Source organism: Dipodomys spectabilis, unplaced genomic scaffold (assembly GCF_019054845.1).
Source record: "Dipodomys spectabilis isolate Male_0828 unplaced genomic scaffold, ASM1905484v1 ptg000145l, whole genome shotgun sequence".
NCBI classification, from domain to species: domain Eukaryota; kingdom Metazoa; phylum Chordata; class Mammalia; order Rodentia; family Heteromyidae; genus Dipodomys; species Dipodomys spectabilis.
Window position 1 is genome coordinate 4,370,958 of NW_024870822.1, and position 10,994 is coordinate 4,381,951.

A 10,994-nucleotide genomic window follows, 5' to 3' on the forward strand; every position below is an offset into this window, starting at 1 on the left:
AATGAAAAAAAGTGACCAAATAGCAAATCATTTGTGTACTTGCTCACCTTCCTTCTTCAGCCATTTCACAATATTTCCTTGCTCCATTGTAGGAGACAAGGAGGGCATTAGTATCTTAATAGGCTCACCTGAAATTAAGAAAAAGAACAAATTAGCCACAACACACAATAAATGAACTCCAAGAAGCATCAATAAGTAAGTTAATATTAAATGCTATGAAGAAAAAGGAGACTGCAAAGTCTACAAGTCCCAAATGGTAAACTATCCAGTAAATACTATGGAAACATAAAAATTTCAACGGTTATTTTTTTTTTTTAACAAATCTCTCTTTAGGAATACTGTCAGCACCAGTTTTCTATGCAATGTTTCAAACCACTAGTTTATAAAAATAAAAATAGAAAAAAATGAAATTTTGATATAGGTTTCATCCTCTTCTTTCCTTTTTGTTTCCACAAGATAGAACAATAGATAAGACAGAAAGACAGAGAGCTAGTTAGATGGATGGACAGAATTTACAGGTAAAACAACCAAAAGAGAAGTCTAATTATGAAACAAAGAAACAACCATTCAAGTGTTCTGGTGCTCTACTACAGAAAATTCAAGATCAGACTCTAAGAAATTGGTCACTTTTAAATTTTCTCTAATATTATACTATTCAATATTCAAAGGTTCCTGCTAGCTAAGTATCAATAGGAATATTTGATTTGTTCCCTGTAATCCAACTAGTCATGCAAAAGACACACCTCAAATCTGAGACAACTCTCACTGAAACGTAACTACTTTTCATTAGTCATCCAAAAAAGAAACACTCCATACCTATCGCTCCTTCCTCCACTCCACTCTTCCTTGTGCCCTTTCAGAGATATTCATTGTCTAGGACTATACTCAAAGAGCACACAGCTTTTACATTATAATTTACCTAAAGTTATACTAGTAAATAGTGTATCAATAAATCACATTTCCTAAAGTCACTGAAAGGATATATTATTTTCTCACATTATTCAATTCTCAAGACCCAGACAAGCAATTTACTGTAGTGTGGCTAATATATTTCAAAAGCATAGAAGGACAATATGAGATTACTTTTTCTCCACTTAGTGTTTTAGGGTTAAAGACAAGGAATTTAACAAACATGTTAATTCTTCCTTTGAAAAATTTAACTTTGAAAATTCCTGTGGTTACATGTTAAAGGCACATCCATTCCTTTTGAATAAGTGTAGTCAAAAGAAAACTTCTGTCTGCTTTCCACTTGTCCTTCATGTTCATCTAAAGAACTGGGGAAAAACATTCAGAGCCTTGTCAATATTTTCTTCTAAGAGCTTCCTGTCCATAGGAAATGTGTGTTTTCTTCACCCCTGTTCCCTGAGCTGAATATCAATGAACCTGCCTTTCAAAGGCAGGTCTGCAGGCCCATCCCATTCTGTTCTATTAGGGCCCACTGAGTGTAGGCAGTAATCTGTACATTTGCCTTGTATACCTTCCTTCAACCAAAAAGCCCAATCTAAATGTAGGATTTTTCTGAGAACCTTAAAAGGCCACAGTCCTAAACCACATTCTCCAATCTGACCTAACCATAGGATTTAGATGTAATTCAATTGCTCTCTGTCAATCTTTCTTTCTTTCTTTCTTTTTTTTTTGGTGGTCATAGGGCTTGAAATCTGGGCCTGGGCACTGTCCCTCAGCTCTTCAGCTCAAGGCTAGTGCTCTACCACTTGAGCCACAGCACCACTTCTGGTTTTCTAGTGGTTAATTGGAGATAAGAGGCTCACGAACTACTTTCATGCTCGGGTTGACTTTGAACTGCAATCCTCAGATCTCAGCCTCCTGAGTAGCTAGGATTATAGGTGTGAGCCACTGGCACCTGGCAGAAATAGTTTTTTATCTCACATTTTTCTTAGTAAAATAAACTCTTATGGACTACAACACTTATTTCAAGACATTAGATAGAAAACACTGTGAATCTCTTTGTACAAACTCAATATGCTGCTATCTATAAAACATTGAAATATCAAATTATTGAATGAACTAGAATTAGAGAAGTCCAAATGAAAATACTTGCCTAGAGAATGTATAGCCAGTTCAACATTTAACATTTATATTTTAAGCTTACCATGACAAATGTTTTCTGAAAAATAAAAAATAGAAAAAGACGGAAAAGCACCCTTTAAATAGGGCCATAGTAAGAAGCTAGACTGTTTCTGAAAAGCATAACTTAAACAAAAAGTCTTTCTTTGTTGCTCCTATCACAGTTCAAGCCCAGTATTATGAGACAGGATATTTCATAATTATATACATATTAAATCAATTTACCAAATAGAGTTCTACTTTAAAGAAGCAAAATAAATGGACCACATTGCTTCTCAATCTAGATTACAATTTATGACAAATACTAAATCAATTCTCTCAAAATGGATTCCCTTCAATATTTTTATATTTTGGTTCAGCTGCCATGATACAATTCATATTCATTTTATGAGTCTATCTTCATTATAATATCTCACCTGAGAGGGCTTCACATTCCCATTATTCCTGACATTAAGGATCATTTATGAAACCACTGCAGTTATTATTTTCTAAAGCACATCAAGGACGTCAAAATTTTTCATATTTTAAGAACAAAAAACCCATAATCATTCCTCATCCAGTCACCCTTCATGGATGAACTGAAATTGTTTTTGTGAATAACAATAATAAAATAAAATATCCTGTAATAGATCACTATCCTTACTCTGAAATGAAGGTGACAAAAAACATAGAGATATTCCAGACATCTCCATTATTCAGTACTATTCCTTGATGGATGACACTGGGCTTATGATACTGGGCTTATTATGGAGAGTAAAATGTGCATTATGTTCTTTGATTACTAACTGATCAATCCTCAGACTTGCATACTAGAAAAACCACTTCAAAAGAGTTAATAAGAGTATATTATTTCATTGTAGTATATCTTGTTTGGGCTGCAACATTATATACATCTTTTCCCAGTATATTTTTTTCTGATTAAAAAGTAAAATTATGTAATCATAAAACTTGCTCTGGGTGTCAGTGTTGCACACAATAGCTGTCCTTTATGGTAGCTACAACTCTTATTAACACAGTGTAGACTTTTCTTCTTAAATGGGATCAAGCTACACCTCTATCATTTCATTTTCATTGAAATTAGTTTCCTCCTTCATTCCAGAGAGCAGCATGTCCCACAACTCTCCCAAACAGACAAGGCCTTGAAATGTGCACTCCTACTAATGTCAACTGGCACAACCATGGGTAAGAATTAAAGTAAGGAAAAAAGGAAATGAGGTTTTTGATCAACTAGATATATGCTATTTCAAGTAGTACTAAAAATGTAAAGATGACCATGGATGGTAAAACATATTTCTAGATGTTAGTACTTAAACACATTTTAAAAAGTAAAACTACCTACAAACCATGAGAACTGTCTTAACCTCTTTTGCCTGAGCAGAATGACATAGATTACAGTAGCTGTCTGAGCTTGTGGCTCATGAACCTGGAATCTTAGCTACTTGGGAGGCAGAGACCAAGTAAGCCCAGCAAAAAAGTTTTCAAGACTTCATCTTGATCAATAAAATGTTAGACATGGGGCTGCGAAGGTGGCTCAGTGGTAGAGTGCTTTCCTTGTATGCATGAGGCCCTGGATTCGATTCCTCAGTACCCCATAAGCAGAAAAAGCCAGAAGTGGTGCTGTGGCTCAAGTGGTACAGTGCTAGCCTTGAGCTGAAGAGCTGAGGGCCAGTGCCCAGGCCGAGTTCAGGCCTCATGACCGATTAAAAAAAAAAATTGGACATGATGGCATGTACCTGAGAGGTCAGCTATGCAAGAATGATAAATAGAAGAATCACAATCCATGTTGGCCCAAGCATAAATGTAAGACCTTACCTGAAAAGTACCTTATCTGGAGGCATGAATGACTTACTTAGTAAAGCACCTGCCTAGCAAATGTAAAGCCTGGAGTTCAAATCCCAGTACCACCCACTAAATATGACAATTGTTTTTTGTCTAAGAGCAACATGAGCAAATCTATAACTAAATGTTATAGTCACTTAATTTCTAAATTTCTTCAGATCTGTCCTTTCAATTTTCTCACAGGATATTTCTGACTTTAAAAAATGGTACATGAATTCTAATTTCATGCTCCATAAAGTATTTTTCTTTTCTCTAGGAACAAAACAATTATATTTCAGCAAAACCAATTATATTAGAGTTCAACTTATGATATATAAATAAATTCTGAGAACTGGATTAAGAAGGCAATAAACACAAGTAAACCCTTACACTATCAACTGCTTTGTGGCTCATAGGAAGTAGATCTTAGCTGCATGACTTTGACTACAGGAATTAAGGAAACTCAACAGTTTACATATGGTACAGCTGAAGCAACATGTTCTAGCCCATTATGCACTATACCTAAAGCACACAAGAATCATGAAGATAGAGCAAATGAAGAAGTAAATCAACAACCAGTACTCTTAGAGTAACATTAACTTGCTTCTTCTCAAATAAAGAAAGAAGTAAGTCAGGCTTCCTCCACTGCAAAGAATAAACTAAGCCTTTAAAATAAAACAATTCTGCCATCTTCTGGCTGAATGAAATAAAGCAAACTGATTTAAAAGTCAGCACCAGCTTTAAACAGACTGCTACCACATTTTTAATGAGTTTTCTCATGTAAATTTTCTTTGTTCCAAGTTTTTTTTTTTCTTTTGGTTTGGAATTGGTATAAAATAAATTGAAAATGCTTAAGACCACAATAGAAATGAATGTATGAGAATTTGTATAAACATATCATTGGTAGGCCCTGCTTGGCATGTTAACAAACAAAATATAACTCACAAACATAATATATTGCCTAGGTTCAAGTTGTAGCTCTACCATATACATGTTAATTATCTATGTCTCAGTTTCCTCTTCTATAAAAAAGGTAATATAAACAGATTTTCATAAAGAAATAGGTAACACAAAGTCATTAGAATGGGTTTTAGATGATAATAAGTCTGAAATACTCCAGCTATTTATTTTCAATAGCCATAGAAATGACTTAGGGAATGGACTCCAAAGGTATCCAAATGGTTGGCTCAATGCCAATTGTATCCTAGAGGAATAACTTCCTAGAATAACTAGAGGAAAAGCTTCCTTTTCCTCTCTCCTTTACCCAAGTTTGTTCTCAGAGCTAAGGTTCATTAACTCCCATTAATCATTGACAAATGTTTCATCTCCAAATTGTCATACCAAACGTAAAAGACAAATCAGGACACTGACATTGACAAATGCCTACTGAGCACCTGTCCAGCTATCCTAGACCTAGAAAAAAACAAAACAAAACAGAATCTTAAACTCAAAAAGATGATATAATAGATGGGATGATAAGTATTCAAACACATGAAGTAGTAAATAAAAATGCCATGAGATCATCAGATAATAACAAGAGCTGATATTCTTTGTTCAGCAAAAAAGAAAAAGAACCTGCATCTGTACTGTTTAATATTCATTAGGATGGGCATTATAAAAACTAAAAACAGAAATTAAGTGTTAGTGAGGATGTTGTGAAAACAGAATCCTGTGCACTGTTGGAGTAAATGTAAAATAATACAAGCAGTTGTGGAATACAGCAATTCTAAAAAAAATGTTCTATTAAAAATTAACAGATAATACAACAGCTACACTTTTAGGTATACACCTGCAAGGAGTTGAAAGCAGAAACTTGAACAGACATTTGTGCAACTATTATTCACTACAGTCAAAAGGTGAAAACAACTCAAATGTACCACAAAAGACTGGATCAACAAAATACGTTTGAAGTATGACTCAACCTTTAGAGAAAATGAAATTTGAACATTTGAAACAACAAAGATGAAATCAGTGATACAAGGCAGACACAGAAGAACAAATACTGAATGGTCTCACTTGTATGAGATATATAGAATAGTGTAAAGAATGAACACTGGGTTCTATGATCTGCATGGAGGAAGGATGAGAGACATTGTTTAATGGTCAGGGTTTCCATGTGGGACAATGAAGATGTTCTAGAAGTGGTTGTTATTGCACAGCAATGTTAATGTCGCAGAACAGTACACTTAAAAATCGTTGAAATAACTTAAATATTCACGCGTATGCACACACACACACACACACACACACACACACTCACACATTCACCACCACCCCTATCCCCGGCATATAGCAATGTGGTATAATTTACAAAAGATCTATGAAAGGCAAACAGAATAAGAGGAAGGGAGAAGCAGACACATTCCAGAGAAGGAGAGCATTCTCTACAAAGAAATACACATAGCCATTATCGCTTAGTTTAGCTAAATATAATATAATAATAATGCAAAGTGAGCACTGCAAATGTAAAGTTATGCTGGGAACACATTACAGTACTTCTTAGTATCTTACAGTACTATAGTGCCATATTCTATAATATAGAGTACAATATAAGCACTGAAAATATGATTCTTAAATGGGTTTAATACACACACATACACACAAAGTAAAACTGAAAGTCTACACTTGTGGTTAACCTACACAAGTCTGTAATGTACAGGTGGTCAGGTGTCAGGTGGTCAGAATTATAATCCCTGCAAAGGAAATAAATTAATGAGCCTTCAGATTTTAAACACACTGGCTTTCTTTTCTTTTTGTCAGTCATGGGGATTGAACTCTGGGCCTAGGCACTGTCCCTCAGCTCTTCAGCTCAAGGCTAATGATCTACCACTAGAGCCACAGCGCCACTTCTGGCTTTTTCTATTTATTTGGTGCCGAGGAATCGAACCCAGGGCCTCATGCATGCAAGGCAAGCAGGCAAGCACTCTACCACCGAGCCACCTTCCCAGACCAACACACTGGTTTTCTTACTCAAGAAAAGGCATTTGACCTGAGATTGAGACCGTACCTAGAGCTTTCTAAGAGTCTGGTCTTCAATCTCACAGTGATAGGGTGGAACAAAAACATGTAAAACAAGGTATCATCTGATTTGCATTTCTGGAGGGTCATTTTATGACAGCAATGGAGTAGAGCAGGAAAGACTGAAGAGTAGTTGTAGTAAACTACTTATTTAGCATCTATAAGATGCTAGTTAAGCATTCTTTTAGAGGTTGAAAATTCCAAAAAGTCAATGAGTTCATTTATGCCTTGGTGGTAGAGTACCTTTTTAAGTAAATTTCTGATACCTAAGCTTGTTAATTTAAGCACAGAAAATCTGTACCTGCAATCTCAATATTAGTATCTCAATATTAACGTTAATATCTCAATACTAACTGAATGCTTGAAAAAAATGGAGATACAATGAATACTTGGTTATGGATCCTAGCAAAATTATGTCAGCATGCTGGAGTTTGTTCACTTGTGTATGGCCTCGTTTTTTTCTTTCATGAAGCGAGATATTTTAGTAGTATTAACACTATGAAATAATATTTCCATGACAGCTATGGTGTCAGTGTAATATAATACAATTTAAGATATTAAAATTCTGGATTATATAAAAGGTACCAGGACTATCGGAAAGAGATAGGTAAAATATATAACTTCTTGTTTTATTAGGCTTCCGAGTAAAACACTCTGTGTGTGTGTGTACGCATGCACATGCCAGGCTTGGGGCTTGAATTTAGGGTTTGGGCTTTGTCTCTGAGCTTTTTTCTTCAAGGCCAATGCTCTACCAATGTGAGCTACAGCTCCACTTCTGATTTTCTGGTAGTTAATTGGAGATAAGAGTCTCATAGATATTCCTTTATGGTCTGGCTTTGAACCTTGGTCCTCAGATCTCAACCTACTGAGTAGCTAGGATTACAGGCTTTATTTGCATTTTACTATATAATGTATAAATCACCCAACTATCATATATCTAGGCTAAGTGGTGTGATATTTCTTTTTGGCCTTGTTTCAGGAATGGAATTCATGTAGCATTTTAATTTCATGGCTTAATACCAAGAAGACCAGTGTTACTAGCCAAAACCTCTTCTAAAATTTTTGGATTATTTCACTCAGAAGAAACATATTCTACAGTAACAACCTGCCTAAGATTAAAATGTGCCATTAGATATGAAACAGCATCCCTAAAGGAAATGGAGTGTGTGATGACTTAGGGGGGGTGGGGTAGGCAGTACATTTACTGTAGCAAGTGATCAAAGCCATACATTTCTGAAACTGTGTAAACAAACGGGCTTTCTTCCATTATAAGAAACATTGCTAGAGAACGATTAGGCTGGACAATTATGTCTGCCAAGATACTTTACTTGTGAAATCTAGTAGCTATGATTTATAGAGGGTAATGAACCTAATAAAAAGTTCTATCACTTCTTCAGAAAAAGGAATACATATAACATGTTTTATATACTTTCCAAAAACTCAGTTCCCTCTGTTCTATATCCTATATCTATTTCCTTATATCCACAAATGACTAGTTCATTTTGTTGTGGCCAACAAAATTGTTATGGGCTGAATATAAAATGGTCTCACAGTTGATGTGTTGGGAACTTGGTTGCCAGATGATGGGCTTTTGAGAAGTGATTGTATCTTATATGGTACATAGTAAGCTCTGGATGTTTCTTATTCCCAGACCCATTCTCCTAACTTCATACTTGTCCAAGGCTCTCTTGGCTCAATTGTATGTTTTTTCATGTGTGAGTATGAGCTCAAGGTTAGTAAACCCACCACTTAGCTCCTTGATTAATTAAAGTCAATCAAAGCAGACTGATTAGATTCTATCTCCAACCAACTAGCCAAAAATAACATCTAAAGACATGGCTGGAATGTTAGAAAACCAGCTGCAGCAAAAAAAAAAAAAAAAAAAAGTGAGTTCAAACCCTGGTACCTATGCACACATGTATACACACACACACACACACACACACACACACACACACACGCACGCACACACACACACACACACAGAACTATAAGATAATGCATTTTTGTTATTTCAAACCAAGTATTTGTGTAAGATTGAGATACTACTCTTTTCCTTTTGGATGATGTTACAACAGCAAAGTTGTTCGTAGTGTTTGTCTGTAGATAGTGGAAGAGCCAAAGGTAGAAAAATCACAAAAATTACCCAAATGAATTTCTAAAAGTAGGAATTGTTAGTTTTTTTCCTTCTCCTTGGCTTCAAGGAAAACTCCTGAAAATGCATGATCATTTTTGTGTGTGTGACTACATAACATCTTTTCTTTGTACGGGGTCTAGAAGAGTCTTAGAAGGATGTTTTTCAAACAAGGGCAAGAACCTTCCTAGATTATTCCCACCACTAGAGCTTTTAATAGTCATGATTTCTAAGGCAATCAGTCTCAAAATGTTGTCCATCAAGCACCAAAATAAAACATTAAAACTCACCTAAAGTTGTAAAATGTAGATTCCTGAGTTCTACCTGAGACAATTTCTGGTGGCTGTGGAAAAGTCAATTTTTGACAAACTAAGGAATGAAAGAGAATACTACACACACAAGTAAAAACTACTACTCTATGGTGACTTTATGAGACATCACCCTTGAAGGGACTGAATTAAACTGCCCTCATCCCTCAATCTTTAGTAACTTCAAAACATTCAACTTACTGTGTCAACTCTGTAGAAACATTTTTTTCTTTTTCTTTTCTGAGACCTAAACAACTTAAAATATCTAGACAGACCTTACTGCGCTGAATTATTTTTGGATTAAATTTCACCTTGGTATTCTAAGAATGATGACTAGCAGGTGATGGTCAACTAAAAAGGTTTGTCTTACTATCTGATCGCAACTGAACTTCATACCCCAGACTCCCCAGCCATTTTACATACTGTACCATAAATACTGGAAGAACTGTTTTGGGGGACACGATCATGATTAAAGGACAATATCTGATAACAAACGTAGTAGGATTCCCATCCTCAATCCTCCTCCCTCCCCCCCCTCCCCCCCCCGGGCTTGAACTGGGTCAGAGCGTTGAACCTGGGCTTCTTTGGCTCAAGGCAAGCGCTCCACTGCTAAGAGCTTCCGGCCTTTTCTGTGATTTAACTGGAGATGAGAGTCTCACCGACTTTCCTGCCCGGCCTGGTTTCGAACAGCGATGCTCCGATCTCAGTCTCCCAGGTATATCACAAGCGTGAGCCACTCCGGTGCCCTGCTAATTCTCACTCTCATATGCGCATGTTTGATTTAATTTTTTTTTTCCTGATCATGTCTCTGATGCCATAGTGATTTGCAAATCAAAATTTCAAACTACTAGTCATTGGGGGCGGGGTGGCGTGGGGTAAGCAACCCCACGGGCCTGGAAGATCCTAGCTCTCTCAACAGGGACAGGGACTAGAGGATGAATAAAAGCGCCAACCCTGCAGCTTTTGAATTTAAGCAGCCTTGGGACAATTTTCCTCGTCACAGGTACTTGACATCGCTCACGGAGAAATGGCCGAAGAGACCGGCGTTGGGAACATGGAGTTCTGGCTGCCTCAGAAACACCCCAAATCCCAAGGCAAGGTCACGGGGAAGCCGGCCTCGGGACCTCTCCTGGGTGGTGACAAGTTCGGTGCGGCCTTTGGACACGTCGTCAGTGTCCTTCCCGGGGGAGAGGGGACGCAGACTCCGGGAGACGCCTGGCACTGCACCACCAGACCAGGCCCCCAGTCAAACGTGCCCTGCCTGGGCCCACGGCTCAGCTACGCGGGAGACCCGGGACACTCACCCCACCGCCACGGCGAACTGTGAAGCCATCTCCAGCTAGTCCCGCGGATGACAGACGACAAAGCCGGAGCCCTCGCACACCCCACGCTTCGCTGGCTGCCGAGGCCCAGGAGGTAGCGCAGCAGTGGAGGGTCGCAGCCGAACCTCCAGGAGGCCGCCATCTTCCCGGCTTTCTCCGGGGCTGCCCACAGCACAGCCTGTTCACCAACCTCGAGGTCCTTCTAAGCCCCGCCTCCCCGAAATGGCCACGCCTTCGGACCCGCCCGCTTTGCCTTTAGGTATCGCAAACTAGTCTTCCTGACACCGCCCCTAACCTCGGTGGCCACGC

The 10,994-nt window shown here is 37.8% G+C and overlaps 1 protein-coding gene across 1 annotated transcript in view; it reads right to left on the reverse strand.

The window, feature by feature from the left end:
• The window catches only part of Pdhx (pyruvate dehydrogenase complex component X), a 45,264-nt gene extending 34,408 nt beyond the window's left edge, over nt 1-10,856 (reverse strand). The window contains exons 1-2 of the mRNA XM_042691482.1: nt 10,668-10,856; nt 48-128 (exon numbers count right to left, since the gene is read on the reverse strand). Of these exons, the coding sequence (XP_042547416.1) occupies nt 48-128; nt 10,668-10,827 (241 nt within the window). The 5' untranslated portion in view covers nt 10,828-10,856. The remainder of the gene's footprint in view (nt 1-47; nt 129-10,667) is intronic.
• Between the last annotated feature and the right edge of the window lie 138 nt (nt 10,857-10,994).